This window comes from Hippoglossus hippoglossus, chromosome 23 (genome assembly GCF_009819705.1).
Source record: "Hippoglossus hippoglossus isolate fHipHip1 chromosome 23, fHipHip1.pri, whole genome shotgun sequence".
In the NCBI taxonomy this organism is placed as follows: domain Eukaryota; kingdom Metazoa; phylum Chordata; class Actinopteri; order Pleuronectiformes; family Pleuronectidae; genus Hippoglossus; species Hippoglossus hippoglossus.
In genome coordinates this window covers 17031199-17057159 of record NC_047173.1, presented here as the reverse complement: position 1 = coordinate 17057159, position 25961 = coordinate 17031199, and the positions used below count along the sequence as shown (strand labels likewise).

At 45.3% G+C, this 25961-nt stretch overlaps 3 protein-coding genes across 7 annotated transcripts; 1 reads left to right on the top strand and 2 right to left on the bottom strand.

Annotated features, from left to right (window-relative positions):
- Positions 1-2685: 2685 nt before the first annotated feature.
- Positions 2686-9308, bottom strand: dmtf1 (cyclin D binding myb-like transcription factor 1). 3 transcript variants are annotated; one of them, XM_034577740.1, is made up of 18 exons: positions 9183-9308; positions 7185-7303; positions 6966-7061; positions 6611-6696; positions 6324-6435; positions 6085-6161; positions 5837-5994; positions 5718-5750; positions 5512-5621; positions 5171-5399; positions 4938-5089; positions 4419-4616; positions 4170-4252; positions 3999-4076; positions 3888-3968; positions 3265-3474; positions 3087-3192; positions 2686-2955 (listed from the first exon to the last, which is right to left on the bottom strand). In XM_034577740.1, the coding sequence occupies exons 2-18, from the start codon at positions 7294-7296 to the stop codon at positions 2921-2923; spliced, it is 1956 nt and encodes a 651-aa protein (XP_034433631.1). In that variant the 5' UTR covers positions 7297-7303; positions 9183-9308; the 3' UTR covers positions 2686-2920. The 3 variants fall into 3 exon arrangements, with proteins under 3 accessions (XP_034433631.1, XP_034433629.1, XP_034433630.1); XM_034577738.1 differs by having other exon boundaries at positions 3888-4076; XM_034577739.1 differs by lacking the exon at positions 9183-9308 and adding an exon at positions 9074-9096 and having other exon boundaries at positions 3888-4076.
- An 828-nt stretch (positions 9309-10136) lies between these two features.
- On the top strand, positions 10137-15787 carry cwf19l1 (CWF19 like cell cycle control factor 1). 2 transcript variants are annotated; one of them, XR_004613019.1, is made up of 15 exons: positions 10137-10259; positions 10420-10504; positions 11011-11095; positions 11590-11691; positions 12100-12314; positions 12610-12725; positions 12890-12974; positions 13096-13248; positions 13497-13644; positions 13734-13813; positions 13973-14182; positions 14743-14862; positions 14948-15045; positions 15183-15627; positions 15677-15787. XR_004613019.1 is itself a non-coding variant. In XM_034577748.1 (14 exons), exons 1-14 carry the CDS (start codon positions 10237-10239, stop codon positions 15325-15327), a joined length of 1665 nt encoding a protein of 554 aa, XP_034433639.1. In that variant the 5' UTR covers positions 10137-10236; the 3' UTR covers positions 15328-15781. The 2 variants fall into 2 exon arrangements, 1 of the variants encoding a protein (XP_034433639.1); XM_034577748.1 differs by having other exon boundaries at positions 15183-15781.
- A 371-nt stretch (positions 15788-16158) lies between these two features.
- Positions 16159-25673, bottom strand: LOC117757049 (CD9 antigen-like). Of its 2 annotated transcripts, none has more exons than XM_034577790.1 (8): positions 25464-25673; positions 19376-19478; positions 18073-18170; positions 17861-17935; positions 17672-17773; positions 17474-17554; positions 16824-16907; positions 16159-16676 (listed from the first exon to the last, which is right to left on the bottom strand). In XM_034577790.1, exons 1-8 carry the CDS (start codon positions 25530-25532, stop codon positions 16611-16613), a joined length of 678 nt encoding a protein of 225 aa, XP_034433681.1. In that variant the 5' UTR covers positions 25533-25673; the 3' UTR covers positions 16159-16610. The 2 variants fall into 2 exon arrangements, with proteins under 2 accessions (XP_034433681.1, XP_034433682.1); XM_034577791.1 differs by lacking the exon at positions 25464-25673 and adding an exon at positions 21491-21681.
- Positions 25674-25961: the final 288 nt, after the last annotated feature.

The following is a 25961-nucleotide window of genomic DNA, read 5'->3' as shown; positions in this document are numbered from 1 at the left end:
TGAGGGAGGTTGTGATGTGACTCAGGGAAGAATCCTTTCAACTTTGGTGCTGATCTGGATCAGGAGGGAGATCCAGGATTTATTATTTTTTGTTAATTCTTTTACATTGTGAGATGTTTCCTTCATTTCTCAAAGAAGAATTCCTGGATGTAGTGAAATTTGGTGCAGATCCAAATAAAAATCTGGATCTAGTGAATTTTAAAAGTAGTTTCGTACGGAGGCTCAGTTCTAACCAGAGTTCTACTGAGTGAAGTTCTAATATTATTATTCTGGTTCCCAAATTGACGAGACGCAAAAACAACAAACACAAAAGCCAAATTAATAAAAAAAAAAACAGAAGGCCATCAGCGGTCCACACGGAGAAATGTTTAAAAACAGGGAACTTGAAGTTTGTCCAGTCTGAACGGGTTTGAGACACGAAGTTTCAGACACGATCCTGAACACGTTCCCTTTAAACGTGTATTTTCCATCAACCTGAGACTTGATGTGAAATCTACACTTGTTGGTTTTAACTGTTCAGATTTGATCCGGGTGGATTTTTCCTTTAAAGCAGGATGAACGTCACTGAGCGTGTAAACACAGAAGGGGGGGGGGGGTTAACGGATCCGCCTCTTCCTGTTCTACAAACTCACCACAACACAAACATCAGTTTGTGTGTTTTTCTTTTTTCTGTCTGTATCTGCTTCTTCTCTGCTTTTTCCCCTTTATCTGATTTTCATGGTCGGATTTAATTAATTTTCCAAATCACGTCTCGCTAAGAGGATTTTTGTTTTTTAAATTCGATTTAAATGCCGAATTACTGCGACTGCCAATTCTTGCACTAAGTCCGGCTGAATTACACTTTTGTCTAAGCCATACACACACACACACTCTCACACACACACACACACTCAGGCCAGCTGTAGCACCAATGAAGATGAATGGAGGCTTTCTATGCAGCACAGAAGCTGCACACAGATCTGTAAACGATTCTATATCATATTGATGTGTTCGCCATCTAACGTTTGCACTGTTAATCCTGCGTTTTACATATCGGAGCTCGGCCTCTGGGCGTCTCTCGCACTTCAGGAGCTTCAAGTCACAATTTTTACATCAGCAATAATAATAACGATCATGAAAACGTTTTGTATTTCAGCTCAACACGTTCAAAATGTTAGAAAATCACTCAAGCGAAGGAAGCACATCCACAACACGCCAGTAGTTGTCGTGACCTGGTTCTCGTTTGTTTCACAGAGTCGCTCCTCTCAGGTTTGTGTAGAAGAATCCAGAAACCCTGTGGGATCATGAAAATCCTCCTGAAGGAGCTGAGGCCACGGGATGAAAAGAATAAACCTCATGTTTTGACTTCTTCCCCTGAGGTCTGCGAACAAAACCAGGTCACAGAGAAACGCACAGAGTCACTGAAGTCACACGTTGTCAAACCCTTTGTACTGAAGCACTTAAAGTTAGTCAGAACAAAGCCTGAGTCTGAATCTATAATCAGTCCAAAGAAAAGTTCCTGGAGTTGTTCTGTATTAATGTTTGTCTAGAAATCTCATGAAAAGAACCAAACCAATGATGTGTCCATATCTTCAGATCCCTGTGTCTCTTCATGTGTCTCTTCATGACTCGTCTGATCAGCTCATGTTTGGTTTCTGTGTTTTCATGAGATTTGTTGACGGTAAAAGAAAAAGTATAAAAATAACCTGTAGCTTGTTTCTTCTGTTTAAACCGTGAACAGCTTCGTTTTCAGCTGATCTGCGATGAAGCTTTAAACTGACGTCGCAGGAACATGAAGCCGACCTCGCCACGACTTTAGGATTGTTAATGCCACGTGTTTCTCTTTTCTTTTTTATTTAATTATTTTATGGAATAAATAATTATGTAACCTGAAGGACTCTTTCACTTTATCTCTTCTTCAACTTCTCAAGGTTTTACAGAGATTGTTATTTTTGCTCTTACTACCTTTATCTGACGGATAAAGTTAATTAATACTAAAATATTATAATATCCAACTGTAAAATGTTTTATTATATATAAAAATAACAAGTGTTTCTGAATAATGAACACTTTTACTTTTAATACGTATATTTAGCTTTTTCTTTACTAGAGGAACATTTAGAATTCTGGACTTTAACTTTTTTATTTTCAGACAATATTTAAACTTTTACTTGGAGCAACAATGTAACTTAATGAGCAACAGCGCCCCCTGCAGCCACATGTGGTGATTAACTGTCTGAGCGATGACGTGATTTTCATGTGTAAAAAAAACAGTATCAATGTGTTTGACTGAAACACAACTGGACGCTGCACATTACCCATGATCCTCTGCTTCCTGGACCAGGCGACCTGCTGCTGTAACAAATCCACCAAACTGTTCAGAATTCATCATGTTCTAAAAGTTTCCTGCTGAATATTGGAGATAAACTCTGGTTTCTGAAAACATATTTTTTCACACTGAGTTAAGTAAAATGAGTAGCAGCAGAAAAATAAACCAAGAGATCCTCTTTAAAAAACAAGCACATTGCTCCGGACAGGATTTATTTTTCATTCCATTTACCTCTGAATATTTCCTCTTCATGATTTCAGTTTTTTTTTAAAAAGGTTGTCCTAATGAAAACGCCCGTGTTTCCATCACAGCCTTTAGAGTCTCTTTGGCACTGTAGAGCGGTGAGGACGCCGCTGACGGCCGCGGGCGAGACGAGCGCTGCGTTCACATTTCTTCCAGGGGTTTCAAACCGAAGCTTCAAACACATGAAGCTTCAGGCAGATTCAGAAGTCTGTTTCTTTTTGTTCACATCCTGGTTCAGACCAGGGACGAGTCAGACTTCAACTCTCAGTTCCACGAGCAGAGCGCTGCCGTCGTTGTTGTTGTTGTTGTTTTTGTCGTCAGCCTCCTTCAGTCCATTTAAATCATCTTGTGTCGTGATGAAGGTTCAGATCAGTCTGAACCTTCCTGGTTCTCCAAGATTGGATCTGAGGAAACATCCATAAAACAATGTTGAGTTCATTTGCTGTTAAAATGCAAAGGTGTGTGTGTGTGTGTGTGTGTGTGTGTCTGTGTGTCTGTGTCTGTGTCTGTGTGTGTGTGTCTGTGTGTGTGTGACCTGTCAAAGTGCTGCTGATGTTGGGAGCTGACACAATCAGCACAGAGCTGCCAGATGTTATCCCAGAATGCACCACTGGACCCTCACCAGAGGGGGAGCTCATCTCCTGAAACACAATCCCAGTTAAACCAGAACGATTCTCAAACCTCCTCCAACACGAATGTTCTATATCACAAACCTTGTCAGTGAAGCCGTCTGTCATTGGCTCCTGTGTTTCCGTGACAACGCTCTCTGAACTCTCCAGGAGACACGTGGCGTCGAGGGGATTTTCCTGGCCCTGCCCCTCCGTCTCCACGACCAGCTGTGATTGGCCGAGAGGGTCGGAGGAGGCGGGGTCAGAGGTGACCGTCTGGATGATGACACCGTCGCTGGAGCAGAGGCCGTCCGTCTGAGGAGGGAAAATACAAGAACAGGTTTATATCTGTAAATAACTAAAATACAGACCCGGGGGCCCGAGGATTCAGGGGCCCCAGGATTCAGGGGCCCGAGGATTCAGGGGCCCAAGGATTCAGGGGCCCAAGGATTCAGGGGCCCGAGGATTCAGGGGCCCGAGGATTCAGGGGCCCCAGGATTCAGGGGCCGAGGATTCAGGGGCCCCAGCATTCAGGGGCCCCAGGATTCAGGGGCCGAGGATTCAGGGGCCCGAGGATTCAGGGGCACCAGGATTCAGGGGCCCCAGGATTCAGGGGCCGAGGATTCAGGGGCCCGAGGATTCAGGGGCACCAGGATTCAGGGGCCCCAGGATTCAGGGGCCCCAGGTGGGAACTGAATATTTTTTTAAAGCGACTCTTTCAAACTGACCGACAGGCTGTGAAGGATGATGTGTTCGTGTGGCGACGGAGACGAGCCGGTCGTCAAGGTAACAGTGCCGTTACCGGACAAACTGAGTGGGAGGCCCTGGCCGGTGGAGAGGCTGAGCGGCAGGCCCTGATTGGACGTTGTCTGGAGGTAGTAGGTCCCCGGGGTGCCGGTGGGCTGCAGGTGGAACGACTGAAGGGAGAGAGGAGGAGGAGGAGTGAGGACGAAGAAGAGTCAGTCAGAGGTTAATGTACCGTCTGGTGTCCACAGAGACAAAGATCTTACAGGCAGGATCTCGAAGGTCTGCAGGGCTCCTGTGTTCAGGGTGATGGTTTCACTGTCGCTGGCTGTCGCTGAGGAATCTGCAGCTGAAAGAGAAACAAACAAAACTCCGTCAGCAACGAACATCTGCAGATGATTCTGTTATTTCTATAATTGTTGTTATTCTGATCATAAAACTACAGCTGACATGAAGTCTGTGAAACCGTTTTTACTGTTGGATCAAAACAAGACAGATGTTGCGGTGAGTCTCACCCAGATGTGTGATCTGCAACGGGATCTGGACGGGAATCTGCAGCGCCGCCACAGAGCTGGGGGCGGGGCTGCTGCCGCTCTCATCCAATCGGGTGAGGCGGATCTGGAGCGAGGAGGAAGAGGAGGAGGAGGGACTCCCCGGTCCGGATCCTGTCTGTTGTGACGACTCCATCACCTCCTGGAGGCCCTTCAGTAGGACTGACACACACACACACACACACACACACACACACACACACACACACACACACACACACACACACACACACACACACACACACACACACACACACACACACACACACACACACACACACACACACACACACACACACGTTTTCTGTTGTTCATTATAACATTAATAATAATAAATCATTCTCAAAGAGTAAAGTTTTAAATCTATTAGGATTCAACTCAATCAGACCAAAGGCCTTTATGGGCCCTGACTTGGGAGAAAGTGTGTGTGTGTGTGTGTGTGTGTGTGTGTGTGTGTGTGTGTGTGTGTGTGTGTGTGTTCACCTATGAAGGGGATGTCCTTGTGATTGGCCACTTGTCTCTTGATGCTCCACCACTTCGATCGCAGCCACTGAGGCGACCGGACGCTGCTCCACCCGCCTGCCAGATCCTCCCACTTGATTTCGTTCTCGTCCTCCACCTCCAGCTCCGATATCCTGCCACATGTCGTTTCACGTTTACAGACACGTGTGGTTTATACTCGTGTGAGTTCACACTTCAACACAAACACGACGTACCTGCGCACGAGGTTCAGGTCGTCCTCCTTCGCCCACTCCGTCCCTCCACTGTGTTTCCAGTTCAGGTAATTCAGCCATTTCGACCTGCACTGCTTCTCTGAGCGAGTGCGGACTTGATCGGCGACCGACGCCCAGGACACGCCCCCTGTGACCGCCGACCCCGGCGTCACGCCCGCCATCTCGTACACAACCTCGGCGAGACGCCGTTCCTCCTCCTCGCTCCATTTACCTGTTTGAAAAAGATTATAAATACATAAAATGTTTCTGCAGATTCACACAGAAACTGACCAACAGATGAATCATAGACTGTAACACCCCCCCCCGGTAAAACACCCACCCACCTGTGTTGCATGTGTCCTTCATTAGTCGGCAGCGGTCTTTGACAGAAGAAGCGCTGCGACCCAGAGCTGCTCCGATTGTCGCCCAGTCGTTCCCGTGTTTCTGCCTCAACCTGAACACGTCAGATAAACACACACAACAAAAACTAACGTGTGATTCTTTTATTTCTTTATTCAAATGTTAAAATAAACACAAAGATTTCACTCACGATTTCAGCTTCTCTATCTCATCAGGAGTATACCTTCAAAAAAAAACATTAAAATTAACACTCTTATATCTTAAGGGTCAGGATGGGGGTTTCTGTGTCTTTTCTCCTGGTCCACTCACTTGCCGACGTGGTTGCGGTTGTCGTACATCCGCAGAACTCGCCTGTAGACGGCGAACAGCGGCCTGTTTAACCCCAACGCCACCGAGCGGTAGAAGTCCTTCCTCTCCTCTTTGGACATCTCGAAAATGATCTCGGCCGGGTCTTCGATGCCTCGGTCCTGAAACACACAAACACACAAACTCCAGTCAAACAAACACGTGTCACACGGACAGAACAAAACATAAAACACAGACAGGAAGTAGCGTACCTTCACATATCGGTCGATGTTGCTCATCAGGAGGTCGATCTCCTCTTTGGACCACATGCCCTGTTTCCACTTGTGACCTGAAGAGGAGAACATGTTGAAAAAGTCCTTCACAAGAAAGTTTGTTCATTCATTTGTTTTGTTCTCAGTTTCAACTGTAGGTTTTTTAACGATATCTCCAAAACTAAAACCACACAGATTTAAAACTGACACGTCTTCTCTAATCAGAAGTGGAAACGAACCTTTGTTGGCCAACGTGTCTTTGTCTTCTTTTGTTGTGAACCAGGCTTGACTGACAGGGGACACCTCTGCCTTCTGATTGGACAAGAGAGAGTCATCGTCCTCCTGCAAAATCTGAACAAACGCAGAGAAATCTGTCAAAACCAGAGACTTGACGACTCTAAAAAGTGAAGCGAAAGCGTCTCCATTGACCCAAAGTAGACGTTAGAAGTTTCTATTCTGCGGATTAAACGTCCTCCCGTCCCAGAGAGACATAGACGCAGAAGAAGGAAAGAGGTTTGAACTCTACCTGGATCTGAGCGACGCCCTCCTCCGTGAGGTCACTGTCTGCCGTGGCCGTCATCGTCACCTCGAAGCCTTCGTCGTTCTCCGAAACTGTGGAGACGACCGAGGAAAACGTGTTTCAGCTCCAGAGACAAATATCTGGTGTCGACTCAGCAAAGATTTATTAGCATAAAACTTTCTGATTCCAATGTCAACAAATATATAAATATGCCTTAAAAAATAATCAATGATTCCTAAGGTGGCGTTATCGAACCCTTACAACAAAGAAATGTATCTGAGGTTTGATATTTGACAGTTTAACCATAAACTGATAAATCGATCAGGTTCTGCTGGTTCAGTTCAGAAGTTGTTTGTCTCACTCGGTAACGTGACGACAGAAAACTGAGGTACGCCTGCGTCGTCCTGTTCTTCTGTGGAGAGACGCAGCTTCTTCTCAAGGGGCTCCGAGTCCTCATCTACACACACACACACAAAATGACACACACAAATGCAAGTTAACACATTCTTCACTATCAGATGATCACAGTGAATACAATTTTTTGTATTTAGTGTGTGTGTGTGTGTCTGTGTGGACCCACCATTGGCAGGACAGTGCAGTATGATGCTTCCATCACTGTCCTGAGTGAGAGTGACGGACTTGACGGTTTCTAACGTTGCAGCGTCGTCGTCGTCGTCTGCAGCCGAACTCATCCTGCAGCTGCTCACAGATAAAACACACACACACACAGACACAGACACACACACACACTGATTAAACTCACACACACACTGCTCTGTCACAGTCTCAGGTTTGTGTTGTTACTGTCACAGCGCGTCATAAACACCTGAACATTTCATTGTCGAAGAAGAATCGTTGACTAGGTAATTTTCTACCTCATCAATTAATCAACTAATCATTTCAGCTCCACTCTGTGAATCATATATCGTCATTTTGCTGCAAATTAGTTTGAGAACAGACCAAAGTGTGAAATACACAAATTGTACATGAGGCATTCATATATAGAAATTATGGGATATTTTATAATAAATAATTGTCATGATTATTGCGTTAACTGTGATGAAGGCTGCAAATAACTATTATTAAAAATATGTATTAATTATATAACAATGGTATATTTGGTTGTATTTGTGTTTAAAACACTTTTCATTTATAGTTATTTATAAAAAAGTTTGTGGACAAACTGTAAATTGTCAAGACTCAATAACATTTCTTATGATACGAGTCTGCAGGCGACACACTAACCTGGAGACGTAAGAAATAAATCATCACTCTGAAATATCCAGATGACTGTGAAGATGTTTATTTCCACACTTATACAAAATACACATGATTATATTTTATATTTTATAGAACATCAGCGGTCGAACAGAAAAACCTTCCTGTTGGACGAGGACTGAACTAAAATTCATTTACATTTTGTCAGTTTATACTTTAAACTTGCCCAAACTTGTTCACACTACTTATGACGATGAGACGATAATAAAGTTTGTTGTGCTTGTTGGACAGTTTCTAATAGGTTTTAACACAAGTGGATATTAGTTGTGTGTTTATAGTTTGGCATCAACAAGACTAATAATAATGAATAGTGAAAGAAACTGAAAGGAACAGATGGAAATGAAGGGAATGAAAATGAATGTGAACTAAAACATGGACGTGAAATGAAAAGAGTTTGTGATGAATCATCAGTTGATTTGATTAATTTAAAGATGATTTGATCAAAACAAAACCATGTTTCATCAGAACTGATCAGGAATAAACAGACTTGTGTTCCAGTGTTTGTTTCAAATCAAATCAGCTTTAAATGAATAAAATCACTTGTTATAGGATCGTTATCATGTTTGTTTCTCTCACACACAACTAGAATCCACTGGAATTCAAACGTGTTCCATTCAAAGTGGTTCAGTCTGAAGATTGAGTCACTTTGAATGGAATCACGTGTAAACATGTGAACATCAGGAGCCTGAAGAAGTTCGTGAGCAGTGAAACGAGCTCCTGTCGTTTCTCCATGTGATGAATGGAAACAGATCTAATAACTGAGTTCCTCTCCTGTGGAACCACATGTTCAATCTGCTCCACATCACATCTCATCACATCACATCTCCTGTCCTGCTCCGTGTTCGATTCCCCTCTTGTTGTTAAATCGACCCGTTTCTGAACCGGGTTTGGTTCGAGCCCCATGTTTGTGTGTGTGTGTGTGTGTGTGTGAACCGGATCCAGCTCGGACTCACACATTAAGTGTGTGTTTGTGATTGACGGTTCTAACTCTATATCTCTAACAGTCAGTGGGAATCGAACCGCGCGTGTTTTCGTGTTAAATCGAGTTTGACGCAGCCGAACAGGCGCCGGGAGCCGATGCTAGCTGTTAGCATGCAGCTAGCCGCGCCGCTAAATGAAGAAAACTCTCCGGCGCCATGTTTAACTCGAGCCGCTGGAGCTTGTCGCGTCCGTTGCGGGGTTTTCACGCACTTCTGCCGCGGTCTGGCTGCGTTTTGGCGGCGGGTTCTCCGCGCCCGCAGCTTCCGCCGCTGCCTCCACCGAACACAAGCGGAATTTAACTTTAGATTCTCGTACTTACTTCCTGTTTTGGGTCCGGGGACTTGAGTGATGAACAAAGTACCAGGATGGAGGCTGAGCGGCCCAGGGCCCGGAGCGGGCTGCCAGGTCCGGCTGCACATCCGCGAACTGCTCCCGGCTTCTGCTGTCGACACTGGGAAACCAAATCTATATCAGTGTTTATTAAAGAAAACATAATCACTAATAGTGACTCATAATAGAGAGATTTCCATTATGTTACAAACTGTTTCTTCGAATCAATAAGAAAAACAACGATATTCATGTATAGCAAAGACATGTTCAAATGTAAGAAGCTGGAACCTGAAGATTTTGACTTTTCAACTGTATTTCTATTTATTTTAATGTGAATGATGCATATGACACATAAAATGTTGTTAGAATCTATTCATACATTTGTTTAATGAACTTTATTTCAGTTATTTATACAGTATATATACATGATCTACACGTATCCTATCTTAATGTGTATTAAACATGTAATCTATCTGATTTTCAGCTGGATTTTCAAATGAATTTGATTTATTTATATGTTTTTCATGCAGCACAATTTAAAACTGAGAAGACGAGGATGTGGTTGAAAGCTCTAAGGAGACCTTGAGCTGCGATGTAATTATTCGTCTTTATTGTAAAACTTTTTCTCACTATCACTATTTACTGTTGTTTATTTTAATTTGATCCTTTTGTGAAGAAAATTGTTCTAAGAATAAATATAATAAAAGCTGCTTATTCGGTTTGCGTGAAGGAGTCCAACCTGGCAACCAGTCTGTCCGCTCTAAGAATCCGTCCGGGCAACAATTAGTAATATTTAAGTATTTATTTCTTTAAAGTAACTTAAATACTGAAAGTTTGACCTTTTAAATTGAATGTTGAAATTTTATAAATCAAACAGATTTAAATATAAAAAACATTTTAGCTCAACAACGCCTGATTTTCTTTTTAAAGACAACATCGGTTCCCTCTGTTTTTTCCACCCGGACCCTTTTTAGTGACGTACGGAACATTGAAGCTGCTAAAATCCAAACATCTGCATCGTTCGCGTGAAGCTGCTCAGAAACATGGAGGAGAAACCGACCCGAGTGTGAGTCCCGCGCGTGTAACGGGACTTTACCGGGACTTTACCGGGAGCCCTGCTGGTTCCAGTGCGTCTGTGCACAGTGACCGGGTCCCTGTTGTTGTTGTCCGTTGTTGTGTTGATGTGAAATGTGCATTAAACCGTGTGTGTGTGTGTGTGTTTGCAGTTTGGCCTGTGGAGACGTGGGGGGGCAGCTGAACGCAGTCTTCAGTCGAGTTCAGAGCATCCAGAAGAAAACGGGACAGTTCGATGTGAGGGTTTTATTCTGAAACGTCTCGAGATTCACACACTGATGTTGATGATCCATTCTCTTGTGTTTTATTGTGAAGTCGTGCAGACTGCTGCATGGTTTTACTTTTGTGATTAACTTCATGAAATATGTGAACTTTGTTTTATCCTTTGAGCCTCAGACGTTTCTGCTTCAAAGGTTTTTACAGGTTCAAATGTTTCTGTACAAAAGAAAGTTTAATGATTTTCTATAAACAACAGTTTGTACAGGAAGTGCTCAAACTGTTAATTAACCAATTAGTCGACTGACTCATATTTACGACATTTTTCATTCAAAAATCAAACGTTTTTCAGCTTTTTATCTTAACAATCTTAATTTATTTTTAAGTGTCACTTTTCTCTATTTCCTGGACTTAAATAAACTAAAGATTCAACCAATGAATCAAGAAGATATCTGCAGGTTAATGAAAAGTAATAGTAAAACTGATTATTCAAATAATAATAAATTCTGAATTTTATTTTCCCACAGCTGTTGTTGTGCGTCGGAGAGTTTTTCGGAACGACACCAGAGGCCGAGGCCGAGTGGCAGCTTTACAAAACCGGAGCCAAGAAAGGTACAAACATCTGGATCCAACAGCTGGTTCACCACTGACAGGTTCTACTGCACATGCTGTCAACCCTGTAAAGTGTGGCCACATGGGGGCGCTGTTAGATTATGCATGTCTTCTGTCAGAGACATTAATAATGAGTCTCTGTTGACCTGTGATAGAGGAAAAATTTGCCTGATCATCACTGGAAAACAGTTATTGATTTAGTTTATTGGTGAAATATGTGTTTCAGTGAGATATCATTTTCTATGGGTGAGACAGAAACTGATAAATAAGATTACTTAATGCTATTTGTATTTATTAAAGGTTATGTTGCGGTACCATGTAGCCTGAGTCATGTGACCATAGGGTTAAATACATGCTAAAATAAACACTAAGAAAAGTAAATTCCAGCGTCTCTGTCACATGTAGAGTCAGTGAAACAGTTAAAAACAGGCTGATACAGTTTAGATTCCACTGATTCTCAGTTTCTTTAATCTCTGTGTGTCGTTCGCCCTCAGCTCCGATCCACACCTACGTCCTGGGAGCAGCGAGTCAGGAGACGGCGAAGAAGTTCCCCGGCGCCGACGGCTGTGAGCTGGCTGAAAACATCACGTATCTGGGTGAGAGTCTGTGCACGTGACGGACGTCCCAGGTCCCTGAGAGTCAAACAGTGGAGGGGAAACATTAAAGGGACATTTCAGTGTAGTTTACATGAATGTGGCTGTTGTGGAGGATTTAAAATCCGTCACAGTCGTGAGAAACACGTCAAGTTGAAAAGTCCAGAATTTTCCATCTATATTTCGCTTATTTACGTCTTTTCCTCTCTGTCTTTGTGTGTCAGAGGTTTCCAATGAGATACAACAATCAATCAATCAAAAAACACTTCAATCAAACTCCTGATCATTTATTTAAAACCTGAAAGAAATAATACGTACAAGACAGTTTAGTTTTCTGCTAAAACTGGAATGTTTTGATTTGTCCATTTAAAGTTTCTGTGTTCCAACATTATGCATCGCTGTGCGTCTCAGGTCGGCGTGGCGTGTTCACGGGCGTGTCCGGACTACAAATAGCCTACGTCAGCGGTCGGGAGGCCCCCCAGGAACCGGCCCCGGCTCACTGCTTCACCGCCAAAGACCTGTCGGCCCTCGTGGCGCCGCTGACCAGCAGCTCCAAGTTCAGAGGCGTCGACATCCTGCTGACGTCACAGTGGCCGCGAGGGGTGTGGCACTACGCTAACAACCCGGTAACGAGGAATTCACGTCCAGAATGTTAATTGATCTCTGATTGGATGAAAGCTGCATCTAAGGGATTTGATCAGAGTTGACTTTTTCAAAATCAAGAGTCTTAAACCTACTTTAATTTTTTTTTTAAAGAACTTTAGTTTTTACTGAACTTTACACGTCTACATTGTGTGAGAGTCATCTGCAGAGGAAGATGTGTGAAGTGCCTGAAAGCTCCAGAGCAGCTGTTTAGATGGATCTGGTCTTGTTTTGTTCATAGAATGAAGTTTTGGTTGTTTTGTTGCGTCTCTGTTGCAGGAAGTGAACACAAAGTTCTGTGGAAGCAGCTCCGTCGCAAACCTCGCAGACAAGCTGAAGCCGCGGTACCACTTTGCTGCACTAGAGGGCGCTCACTACGAGCGACTCCCATACAGGTAAACTGGATTAACGTCAAACACAATGTTTATTGTGCTCCTCAGGTTTTTTAATTCATCGTCTGGAGGACATTTAATCAGATAATGACAATAAACCTGAGATCTCCGTGGTTGACACGTCCTGACTGATCGTCCTGTGTCCCACTCTGTGTCTGTGTCCTCAGGAATCACCTCATTCTCCAGGAGAACGCTCAGCACGTCAGCCGCTTCATCGCCCTGGCAACCGCCAACAACCCTGCCAAAAAGAAGGTGTGTGTTAAATACAGTAATATTAGCTTTTGTTCTTGTTGCACCATTAATATGTTTGTGTGTCAGACTTTAAAACTGTGTTTGTGTGTGTGACTGTGTGTGTGTTTGTGTGTGTCTTCAGTATCTTTACGCCTTCAACATAGTCCCCATGAAGAGCATGGATCCATCAGAGATGGTGAAGCAGCCGAAGGATGTGACAGAAAACCCGTACAGACGCGCCACGAAAGACAAGACGGAGACGTTGAAGACGGGCTTCAGCGTCTCCGAGGAGGAGGTACAGTGTGTGTCTGTGTGTGTGCGTTTGTGTGGACACATTGTTCTCAGCCAAAAAAAGAGACGGGCCTCGCACAATAAAGAAAATTCGATTTTAGGTTTAGTTTAAAGAATTCCTCATTTAAAAGATTTCAAAATGCACAGCAGCTCTTTGATGTGTTCATATCGACCCTACAGCCTTCTCTTTTCTGTATGTCTTTTTATTTTGAAAACTCATCCCTGTATCTGTACTTCCTGTCGTGTGTCCAGGAGCCGGCCCCCCAGTTCTTCTTTGACCTGAGCAAGAACCAGGGGGGGCCTCATCGGGGCCGCGGCAGGAAACGACATCTGGACGGGGACGGACGAGGACGAGGGCAGCAGCACGATGGAGACGGACACCAACAGCCGAGACGCCACCGTGAGTCCAACCAGCTGAAATCAAGAAGAGAAAACCTGCCGCGGCTCCTCCAGAGACTTTCATCTTCTTCTTGTGTTTGTCGTGTGCAGCTCAGCCCACTGGTCCCTGCTGGTTCTGTTTGGCGAGTCCTCAGGTGGAGAAACATCTGGTCATCAGCATCGGGTCACATGTGAGTTCAGGAGGAGAAACACAAACACATCCACATGAACACAGAACGCTGCTGTGTAGCTTCTAGGTTAATAAGTTCTGCACTTTGTGACTTAACTTAATGTGCATCAGTGGGTTTCCAGTATTTTGTGTCTATAAAAAGTTATGATTGTGTTTGCAGTGTTACTTGGCTGTGGCCAAAGGCGGCCTGACCCCCCACCACGTCCTGATCCTGCCCATCGGTCACTACCAGTCTGTGGTGGAGCTGAGCTCTGAGGTGGTGGAGGAGATGGAGAAGTACAAGTCGGCCCTGACGAGTTTCTACAAGAGCAAAGGCGAGCGCTGCGTCGTGTTCGAGAGGAACTACCGGAGCCAGCACCTGCAGCTGCAGGTAGGAAACACTAAATCCATGTTTTAGTCCGAGGTGACGTCATCTTTTATATCTGAACTGTTAATGTTTATACGTCTTAAAGTCGCAGAGCTCAGTTAAGACACAAATGATGATAAACAGACGCACAACGACCACAAAAAGATGTCAAACAACATTAAAGAGACACAAAATGACTGAAGAGAGAAGTAAAATGACCACAGATGGAATCAGGAGGAGGAAGAACAATGATCAGAGGCAAAACAACAACTAAGAGACACACAACGACCACAAAGGGATTGAAAACAGTGATAAATGGACAAAACAATTAAAGAGAGGAGTAAAATGACCACAAATGGATGCAAGGAAACAGACACACAAAGCTAAATATCTACACACGGACACAGTACGACCACAAAGATGCAAAATGAAAACAGAAGCACACAACAAAGATGTAAAGCAACAACTAAGAGGCACAAAATGATTGAAAACAGAAGTAAGACAACAACAGACTAACAAACACACAGAACGATGATAGACACAAAACACACAATGTGACGTGTTTTTGTGTTGTTGTCGTTCAGGTGGTCCCGGTGCCGCTGGACCGCTGCACCACCGACGACATCAAGGACGCGTTCACGGTCCAGGCTCAGGAGCAGCAGATGGAGCTGATGGAGATTCCTGAACATACCGAACTCAAACAGGTACACAAGTGAACACACAACTACACAACGTGCACATCCTGCAGCGTGTGTGTGACTCTCTGTGTGTGTTTGTGTGTGTGTGTAGATTGCTCCTCCAGGGACACCGTACTTTTACGTGGAGTTGGACTCGGGGGAGAAACTCTTCTATCGCATCAGGAAAAACTTTCCTCTGCAGTTTGGAAGGTAAACAATCGCTCACCAGTGATTCAGACGTAAATTAAACTTATTATTCTCTCAAGCTTCATATTTCACAACCTGTGGATCACGAGCACCAGAATTCATACAAACTACTACACAACTACGTCCCTCTCTGCACACAGGGAGGTTCTGGCGAGCGAGGCGCTGCTGAACATCCCGACCCGAGCCGACTGGAAGGAGTGTAAACAGAGTCGAGAGGAGGAGGAGGCGAGCTGCCAGCGGCTGAGAGACGACTTCCAACCGTACGACTTCGCCTGGGAGGACTAACACACACACACACTGCACAGACAGACACACACACACACTGCACTGACATGAAAGTGCTGTTTGAACCTCTCCTCTTCCCCCAGATGTCAAACTGTGTCTTTGAGTTTGTTTCTGTTGTTTTAAACAAGTTTCTTTTTTTAATGGTCGTATTGGACGGTTGTTGCCGATGCAACAAAGGAATTGTGAGTTTTATGAGTAAGATCATGAAAATCTGTTTAAAGTTTTTGTTTTTTCAGATGCAACAAGTGACTTAAAACTTATTTTCAGTCTTTTGTTTATGGAAGTGAAGAGGAAATAGAAGTTGGCATTTTAGTTACTGACTAAACACAGAACCTCACTGTTGGAACAGAATTTGTTTTTTTAAGTCTTTCTTACTCAAACTTAATTCAGCGAGTTTCTCAGTTTCTGAAACTCAGTGGATTAACTGTCGACACAGTTCGAACACAATAAAAGTTTAACTCCTCAGAACGAGGATCTGAAGCAGTTCAGTAAACTTTTCTACGACGTCAGTCTTTTTAACTCAGGCTGGTGAAACTGGTTTTTAAATGGATTTCTTGTATTTTGTAAATGAGCTTCAATCATTAAACTCTTATTTTGAATTTGTGGTGTCTTTTATCTTGAGGTTCAGATCATGTTTCGCTCCACAGGCCGATTCCCTCAGATTCATCCGTCTGCGCTGGTTCTGACTATTTGATTTGTTATTTGCATAAACATTTTTTACAAATCTGAGCAGTTTGTAAAGTAACAGGATTTAAAACATTTGTTCTGATCCTGTGACTCGTCTCATCTTCAGTCTGAACTTTACACAACAACAAAAAACATTTGACTCAGTTTAACACATTAATTCATTTATTTGGCATCTTACATATTTAAACTGCATCAGTAACATGTGGTTATAAAACTCCTCAGTTCTGCTTTTATTAAAAAAATAAATCCAAGCTTCAAACGTGCAACTTCAAAATAAAACACCAGTCACAGTAAAATTCTGTTAGCTGCAAAACAAAAGAGCCGAGCTCGTCACAAAGTTCAGACTCCGACAGACTCCGGGCAGCAGAGTCATCTCATCTCTTTCCTGTCAATGTTTCTCGATGTTAAATTTATCACATAGAATAAAAACACATCTTTTTACTTTGAATACAAATATAATCTAAAAATCTAAGTTTCTCAGGCTCCGCACGGTCACAGCTGGTCATCCTGTACGGACCCCGGCAGGAAACTAACTTTATCATGAATATTAAACTGAGTGAAGCAGCAGGCGAGTTACAGACGGAGCGTTTGGTTCCTCAGACGAAGTCTCTGGATCTCTTGATGGCGCAGCAGAGCATCATGCTGAAGATCATCCCGAAGATCTGCAGAGAGACGGAGGAGCATCGAGTTCACGAGTCCAAGTAACACGAGAAAACTTGAACTGTTTCATATTGGAAATGATGAAGTGATACATACAAGACCTAATATCAAATAATGTAAATACGTTTTCTCGTCTTCCACAGACTCACCATGATGATTCCGATGCCGATGCCGACTCCACCGATGATGTGCAGTTTGGTGTTGAACATCTCGTCGATGGCGTTTGGGCAACTCTGACGAAGAGCAGAGAAATGACAGACGTGAGTTCAGTGCAGCAGGAAATCAACCCAGCGACAGTTCGGATAGTCGATTTGTGGTAAAATGTTTAGTTTTTATAGTTTTACACTGAATATCTGAAGGTTCTGTAGCGTTAATTCAACTAAAGATGATTTTAAAAGCTGCTGTTCAGCATTTAAACAAAGGGTCAGACGGTCTCAAAGAAATAAACATGGACGACGTCTCCACTTCCTCCCAAGACCCAGAAATAGAGCCAAAACATCGGGAATACGAAGGCGGCCATCTTGTGCTGATGACGTTGTGGTGTGGACGTGCTCGACCAATCACGAGTAAGTCTCGTGATTGGTCGAGTATATCATCAAATAACTTCATTTAATAATTAAAACCAAACTTATCAATGTGATAACGAACTAAAAGGACAGAAACCATCTTTGACAAACGTCCACTTTGATTTTTAATGACGCTTCATACATTCCTCTTGTAGGAAATAAAAACCTGAAGTTATATTAACTCCCAAATGAGCAACAATAAACAGTTTGAATGCATCTTTATGTGTCGTTACCGTGACGATGAGTCCCTCCTTGTCAGGGCAGGTGTCTTTGGCCGCAGCGATCACCGTCCCAGTCGGACCACAGCAGTTCAACTGGGATCAGGACACAAGGGGAAATACGTCAGGTCACGTTACATGAGGATTTCTGACACAGAGCCAAGTCAGCAGAGTTCTCAGATGTGAATAAGATGTGTTGAGGTTTGTTCTCACTCCGAAGTGGATGAGACGCAGCGTCTCCTTCAGAGCTTCTTGTTTGGTTTGTACGTAGTTGGAATACGTCTGTTTATAAAACTCTGTGACGTCCTCCACCACCTGAAGCACAAAGAAAACCATTAATACAAACGGTTTAAAATCACAGACTCACCAGCAACACTGAGATAAATACATGTGTGTCTGTACCCGGTCTTTGTTGGAGAGGCCCCAGGTCCCAGCAGCCACCTCCACGGCGAAGATGAGGAGCAGGAAGAGGAAGAACTGAAGAAGAAAACAAGGAGGTTCTGATGCTTTTCTGATATCAAAGCTTCTAAATGACGAGCTGCACCGAACAGAAGCTTATTGTCCAGATGGAGTCACCTCGTCTCGTTCCCTCGGACACAGACACAATGACTCACCAGTCCCAGCATGCACGGCGACTCCTTGATGGCGCCGCAGCATCCGAGGAAGCCGACGACCATCATCAGAGCCCCCGCGGCGATCAGGATGTACACACCTGCAGCATCAGCAACGTTTCATCAACAACATCTTGATACGACAAATTAGAATTGATATGTGACAGAACTAGAATGTGAACATGAGACAGAAAAGGATTTTATGTGGATTTCTAAACATCAACTGGGGAGAAAAGTGATTTAAAGTCGTCCACAACGATCCAACGTTGTCATTGTGGCCTCATGAGCGTGAATCATAAACGAAACATGAACAATAACCACGGCACTGATGTCACGAGGAAATCAGCCACACCACCCAAAAGAAAAATCCTCCTCCACTGTTCTCAGAGCTGTTATTAAGATGTTTGTCATTTCAGACCATTGTCGCCTCGCTGCCCACTTCACAGTTTGATGGAAGAGCAGCACAAAGGGAGAGGAGGGAGCCGCTCTGTCTTTCTGAGACAAAGACGTCCCTGTCCTGCACAGAAGAAAGACGTCAGTGTGTTTGTGTGTGTGTGTGTGTGTGTGTGTGTGTGTGTGGACGAGCTCAGTGGACTCAGTCGACCTCTGTCCAGTCGGAGGCAGGTTGCTGCTGCTGGAGCTCGGCGCCCCCCCCCCCTCAGCCTCCATCATCATGAGGTGACACATTTAAAAAAGTTGGAGAACATCTGCTGCTGTTTGGAAACTTCACATCAAACTAGAGACCTTCACCGTCTTGTCCTAAAAGAGACGTGACCTCCACTAGGTGTCGCTCAAGAAACAGCTTCTCTGATCAAACAGGCTTATCATCCCTGGAATTCCCTGCGTGGTCGTGTTCCTCCGCCAGCCGCTGCAGTCAACACGCATATTATCAGACCCACATTTGACCTTTGACCACTCAGATCTAAATATAGTTACTTTCTGGTCTCAATAAAACCAAGATGGATCTGGTTCACTTCTCCACAAGCTGCTAAATGCTTTAATAAAACTTTACCTCTGAGTTCCTCCTCTGAAGAATCACACGTCTCAGCCACAAACCGGTAACAGCTTCATAAAGCACCGAGGCTCTGACAGGCTCTTAGCACCACACCGCTCAAACCTTAATGGTGTCAGAGAGCAGCACTTCCTGTCGACTGCCCTTTAGACATCGTGTCTAGATCAGCTGTTCTGAAGCTGCTCTACAAACCAGAGCAGTGACGGCTGTGCTGCAGCGTTGCTTCTATTTACCGTTGAAACATGTATGATTAAGATCTTTGGAAATGAAATTTGCTTTGTCACCAGAACTCACCGGTGAAGAAGACGGTGGGCGAGTCCTCTCCTTCAAACAGTCCTGCCGTCCTGGTGTCAAACCGCAGCCACAGACCCACAGCCAGGACTCCAGAACCTGCCAACTACAGCAGAACAGACAGGGTTACTGACGCAGGAGGAGAAATTAAATGATATCCTATGTTCAGACAGTTAAAATCAGAGAGAGATCCACAGTCGTCATTATGTGCAGAAGAAAACTTTATCTTGGACGGCCTCGGAATTGTTCATATTACCGTATAAATAAAAAGGTCACAACAACCTTGACCTTTGACCTCAAATCAGTTCCTTTGAGCCAAATTAAAACTTTGAAGATATTGAATCAAACCTCAGCTCCCACCTGCACTGAGGCAGAAAATTCAAAAGTTAAGAAGTGACTGTCTCTTTTGCAGCTTCTGTCAACGCAGAGAAAAATACACGAATAAAATAAAGACACTTACTATGCTACCGTCAAAATGTTGCTCTAGAAAATGAAATGAAATGTTTGAATGTTTTGGTTATGTAAACATTTTGCCTTGTAGTTACAGCCACTTCCTGGTGGGGGACGCTGAGCCCCCCCCCCCCTCAGTATTTTTCTATATTGTGTCGTTTTCATCCTCGAGTGTCAACAGAAGATAAAGAGGAGGACTGAGTGGTGGACGATGACGATGCAGTGAAACACTCTCAGGAGACTCGTGTGTTTGTGCAGAGGCAGCACTGAGTCGTCTGAGAGGAAAACATCCCCCCCCCGACACTCATTAACCTCACACTCTACAGAACCATTAGCTGCTCGACCACCACACACATGAATCATCTGAGGAGGTCCTGCAGCTTCTCACTCTGTCACACAGAGGATCTTTGATTGATCTGAGTTCTGTCGTGAAAGGAGACGTGACCTCGCGTCTGAGAACCAGGAGCCGAGAGCAACGACCTCACTGAACCTGAGGTGATGGATTTAGAACGAGGGGACGGGTCATCGTCTCTGAGCCTCCAGACACAAACAGTCATTAGAGCACAAGCGGCTGTAAACAGGTGAGATCAGTAATAACACAGGAGGCAGCGAGGACGCATCAAATCACTCAGATCCTTAAATGTGCTCCTGTGTCCAACATGAGGGAAAAGTGTCTCAAGGTTCTGGAACAATCATTTTCCATCAAGCAACTTTTCACTTGAGGAAGTAAAACCACTGGTTTTTATTCTATGTGAAAATGTTTAACATGCAAAGTTTGTCTTTTGACTCGAGTCTGAAAACAACATGTGTGTTTAACAAGTGGTTCTACGAGTCTGGATCTGACGTCCTGAGGAGTCGCTGCAGCTCAACAGGTGATTTCACTTTAATCATGATTCTCATTTCAGACGTGGATCAGAGAATCTCGTGCGTTTATCAGCTTCTGTTTGGAAGGAAAATGAAACTTCAAGTCAGAGTTTGAAAGTTAACTTCAGCGGATGTTGAAGTTTTATCTAAATCATGTTTTTTTCACGAGTTAATTAAAGTCAGAGCAGAAATTCTGCCTCTCAGCTCAGACACCGAGGGAAGGGTTTACATTTAAACTCATTTGCAAACTCTTCTGTTGTGAAATCACTGATTTCTCCTCATGTCCCCTCCTCAGCTCCTCATGTCCCCTCCTCAGCTCCTCAGCTCCTCATGTCCCCTCCTCAGCTCCTCATGTCCCCTCCTCAGCTCCTCATGTCCCCTCCTCAGCTCCTCATGTCCCCTCCTCAGCTCCTCATGTCCCCTCCTCAGCCCCTCATGTCCCCTCCTCAGCTCCTCATGTCCCCTCCTCAGCCCCTCAGCTCCTCATGTCCCCTCCTCAGCTCCTCATGTCCCCTCCTCAGCTCCTCATGTCCCCTCCTCAGCTCCTCATGTCCCCTCCTCAGCTCCTCAGCTCCTCATGTCCCCTCCTCAGCTCCTCAGCTCCTCATGTCCCCTCCTCAGCCCCTCAGCTCCTCATGTCCCCTCCTCAGCTCCTCATGTCCCCTCCTCAGCCCCTCAGCTCCTCATGTCCCCTCCTCAGCTCCTCATGTCCCCTCCTCAGCTCCTCATGTCCCCTCCTCAGCCCCTCAGCTCCTCATGTCACCTCCTCGGCGTCAGTCCAGTGTCAGCGAGGTGAGTACGTACCCAGAAGAGAAGGTTGAAGACAAACAGCAGGTATTTGACGCACTGAAGTCCCCCCATGACGCTGAGCTCAGGATTCAACACAGACAAACTGTCCTCTGACCGACACTCAGCACAACCAGCTGCTTTTTGTGTGTGAGCCACACCTCACCTGGTAATGTGAGCAGGTGAGGGGGGAGGGGAGGGGTGGAGAGAACAGCTGGAGGGAGGAGGAGGTGAGGAAGGGGAGGAGGAAGAGGAGGAGGAGTAAAAACCTGCTGATTTAGACGATGAGCCGCAGCTGAAAGTGATTAAACTCTAACTGATCAGTTTATTAATCAATCTGTAAAACTATTCATCAAAATATGAATCAGACTAATGATTCATGTATTTATCAGATTATCTATTAACATATTTATCAATATGTTTATAAGATTTTTGAACAACCTGATTATCAAACAATAATCAAACTGTTAAACTAAGAGAAATCACAGGATCAGTTTGTTTCACTTCTTCATTCACATCATATTCGTCTCTGAGCTACTGAAGCCTCATCTCTCTACCTCCATCCCTCTCTACCTCCATCCCTCCATCCCTCCATCCATCCCTCCATCCCTCTCTACCTCCATCCCTCCATCCATCCCTCTATCCATCCATCCCTCTCTACCTCCATCCCTCCATCCATCCCTCTATCCATCCATCCCTCTCTACCTCCATCCCTCCATCCCTCTATCCCTCTATCCCTCCATCCATCCCTCTATCCCTCCATCCATCCCTCCATCCCTCTCTACCTCCATCCCTCCATCCATCCCTCTATCCATCCATCCCTCTCTACCTCCATCCCTCCATCCATCCCTCTATCCATCTATCCCTCTCTACCTCCATCCCTCCATCCCTCTATCCCTCTATCCCTCCATCCATCTCTCTACCTCCATCCCTCCATCCATCCATCCATCCCTCCATCCCTCCATCCCTCTATCCCTCTATCCCTCCATCCATCCCTCTATCCATCCATCCCTCTCTACCTCCATCCCTCCATCCCTCTATCCCTCTATCCCTCCATCCATCCCTCTATCCCTCTCTACCTCCATCCCTCCATCCCTCTATCCCTCTATCCCTCCATCCATCTCTCTACCTCCATCCCTCCATCCATCCCTCCATCCCTCTATCCCTCTCTACCTCCATCCCTCCATCTCTCTACCTCCATCCCTCCATCCCTCTATCCCTCTCTACCTCCATCCCTCCATCCATCCCTCCATCCCTCTATCCCTCTCTACCTCCATCCATCTCTCTACCTCCATCCATCCCTCCATCCATCCATCCCTCCATCCATCCCTCTATCCCTCTCTACCTCCATCCCTCCATCCCTCTATCCCTCTATCCCTCCATCCATCCCTCTATCCATCCATCCCTCTCTACCTCCATCCCTCCATCCCTCTATCCCTCCATCCCTCTCTACCTCCATCCCTCCATCCCTCCATCCCTCTATCCCTCCATCCATCCCTCTATCCATCCCTCTATCCCTCTCTACCTCCATCCCTCCATCCCTCTATCCCTCCATCCATCCCTCTATCCATCCATCCCTCTCTACCTCCATCCCTCCATCCCTCCATCCCTCTATCCCTCCATCCATCCCTCTATCCATCCCTCTATCCCTCTCTACCTCCATCCCTCCATCCCTCTATCCCTCCATCCATCCCTCCATCCATCCATCCCTCTCTACCTCCATCCCTCCATCCATCCCTCCATCCCTCTATCCCTCCATCCATCCCTCTATCCATCCCTCTATCCCTCTCTACCTCCATCCCTCCATCCCTCTATCCCTCCATCCATCCCTCCATCCATCCATCCCTCTCTACCTCCATCCCTCCATCCATCCCTCCATCCCTCTATCCCTCCATCCATCCCTCTATCCATCCCTCTATCCCTCTCTTCCTCCATCCCTCTCTACCTCCATCCCTCTATCCCTCTATCCCTCTCTTCCTCCATCCCTCCATCCCTCCATCCCTCCCTCTATCCCTTCATCCCTTCATCCCTCCATCCCTCTATCCCTCTCTACCTCCCTCCCTCTATCCCTCTATCCCTTCATCCCTCTATCCCTCTCTACCTCCATCCATCCCTCCCTCCATCCCTCCCTCTATCCCTCTATCCCTTCATCCCTTCATCCCTCTCTTCCTCCCTCCATCCCTCTCTTCCTCCATCCCTCCATCCCTCCCTCCATCCCTCCCTCCATCCATCCCTCTCTTCCTCCCTCTTCCTCCCTCCATCCCTCTCTTCCTCCCTTCATCCCTCTCTCCCTCCATCCCTCTCTTCCTCCCTCCATCCCTCTCTACCTCCCTCCATCCCTCTCTTCCTCTCTCCCTCTCTTCCTCCCTTTATCCCTCTCTTCCTCCCTTCATCCCTCTCTTCCTCTCTCTTCCTCCCTCCATCCCTCTCTACCTCCCTCCATCCCTCTCTTCCTCTCTCCCTCTCTTCCTCCCTTTATCCCTCTCTTCCTCCCTTCATCCCTCTCTTCCTCTCTCTTCCTCCCTTTATCCCTCCCTCCCTCCCTCCATCCCTCTCTTCCTCCCTCCATCCCTCTCTTCCTCTCTCTTCCTCCCTTCATCCCTCTCTTCCTCCCTTCATCCCTCTCTCCCTCCCTCCATCCCTCTCTTCCTCCCTCTCTCCCTCCATCCCTCTCTTCCTCCCTCTCTCCCTCCATCCCTCTCTTCCTCCCTCCATCTCTCTCTCTCTCTTCTTCCCTCCATCCCTCTCTTCCTCCCTCCATCCCTCTCTCCCTCCATCCCTCTCTTCCTCCCTCCATCTCTCTCTCTCTCTTCTTCCCTCCATCCCTCTCTTCCTCCCTCCATCTCTCTCTCTCTTCTTCCCTCCATCCCTCTCTTCCTCCCTCCATCCCTCTCTTCCTCCCTCCCTCCCTCCATCTCTCTCTCTCTCTTCCTCCATCCATCCCTCTCTTCCTCCCTCCCTCCCTCCATCTCTCTCTCTCTCTTCCTCCATCCATCCCTCTCTTCCTCCCTCCCTCCCTCCATCTCTCTCTCTCTCTTCCTCCATCCATCCCTCTCTTCCTCCCTCTCTCCCTCCATCTCTCTCTCTCTCTTCCTCCATCCATCCCTCTCTTCCTCCCTCCATCTCTCTCTCTCTCTTCTTCCCTCCATCCCTCTCTTCCTCCCTCCATCCCTCTCTTCCTCCCTCCATCCCTCTCTTCCTCCATCCCTCTCTTCCTCCCTCCATCCCTCTCTTCCTCCATCCCTCTCTTCCTCCCTCCATCCCTCTCTTCTTCCCTCCATCCCTCTCTTCCTCCCTCCATCCCTCTCTTCCTCCAGGAACATAGGAGGAGCTGGAGACTGAAGAGAATATTTAAGGAGAAACTTTAGAAAATGATAATAAAATTAAAACTTAATGAAAAAGAATAACGAAGCAGGAGGAAGACAAATCAACATGAGCTGAATACCGCCCCCTGTTGGTGGTTTTCTGAACCGCTGAAGAATCTGACAGATTCAGTGCAACATCAATGTAAAAGAACAGAAACAGATATTTAATTCAGAGATATTAATATTACTAGTTATTTAAATATATTTTAACGTGTCCTTCCACAGCATCATATTATACACAAGCTTTTAATGTCTGATTTTAACTAGTTTAAACAGATGGTTTTTATTTCTGTTTTATTTCTCATTAGTTTTATTCTGTGTTGTTTTATTCCCACGCGCTCTGTGACGCTGTTTATGTAAAATCAATAAAGTTTCGTCGTTATTCATCAGTAGAATCACGTTCAAACACAAACAGCTTCCGTTACCGAACTCCTTTGAAGAATCTCTGAATTTAACGTTTCTTTCGTTAAAGTCCAAAATACCTTCAACAGCAAACATTTCTTAAGAGTTAGATTAAAATAACATCGAGCTGTCCTTTAATTCGGAATCAGAATAAATGTCCATATTGAATAAACTACACTAATTTAATGAGAATATAAAGTGGTGTATTAAATGTTGAAACTCACCCAGAAGACGAAGTTAAAGATGAACAGAGCGTATTTAACACACATTTCCCAGCTGCTCAGAGCCGCCATCTTCTCTGCGTCTGTTCAGCCGCGTAGTGAATGCGACCTGTGTGCACTTTGATCAGATATAAATGTGACTATCTGCGGATCCGGAGTCAGTTCGATTCCGGTGGTTCAGCGCGGACTCGTCGCTTCGGGTGTGTTCGGCTGTGTTCGCTCAGCTCCGTCAGAATCAGCTGTTGGGAGGAAACCGATGATGACGAACACCCACAGAGAGAAAAGAGAAACAGATTTATCTCTCTCCTCTTTTCTGTCTTTGCTCGTTCTCCCTTTTCTTTTGTTTCTTGAACCTTTCGACCATCTACAAAAGTTCTCATTCTTCTTCTTCTTCTTCTTCTTCTTCTTCTTCTTGTTATTAGCAGTATTAGTGGATAGACAGACAGATAGAAAGATGCACATAGAGCGAAGAAGCAATAAAACAGATAAGACGAAAGCTCA

What these genes read in the sequence shown, in the direction of transcription:
- dmtf1 (XM_034577738.1), bottom strand. Translation starts at nt 7,296, where the DNA reads ATGAGTTCGGCTGCAGACGACGACGACGACGCTGCAACGTTAGAAACC. An exon ending in AACCGCAACCACGTCGGCAA is followed by an intron (nt 5,751 to 5,836) that starts GTGAGTGGACCA and finishes TTTTTTTTGAAG; the next exon opens with GTATACTCCTGATGAGATAG. An exon ending in GACCTGAACCTCGTGCGCAG is followed by an intron (nt 5,090 to 5,170) that starts GTACGTCGTGTT and finishes GACATGTGGCAG; the next exon opens with GATATCGGAGCTGGAGGTGG.
- LOC117757049 (XM_034577790.1), bottom strand. Translation starts at nt 25,532, where the DNA reads ATGGCGGCTCTGAGCAGCTGGGAAATGTGTGTTAAATACGCTCTGTTC. An exon ending in TCTTTAACTTCGTCTTCTGG is followed by an intron (nt 19,479 to 25,463) that starts GTGAGTTTCAAC and finishes GTTCTGCTGTAG; the next exon opens with TTGGCAGGTTCTGGAGTCCT. An exon ending in GCCCACCGTCTTCTTCACCG is followed by an intron (nt 18,171 to 19,375) that starts GTGAGTTCTGGT and finishes CTGATGCTGCAG; the next exon opens with GTGTGTACATCCTGATCGCC.
- cwf19l1 (XM_034577748.1), top strand. Translation starts at nt 10,237, where the DNA reads ATGGAGGAGAAACCGACCCGAGT. An exon ending in TGAAAACATCACGTATCTGG is followed by an intron (nt 11,692 to 12,099) that starts GTGAGAGTCTGT and finishes TGTGCGTCTCAG; the next exon opens with GTCGGCGTGGCGTGTTCACG. An exon ending in AACATACCGAACTCAAACAG is followed by an intron (nt 14,863 to 14,947) that starts GTACACAAGTGA and finishes GTGTGTGTGTAG; the next exon opens with ATTGCTCCTCCAGGGACACC.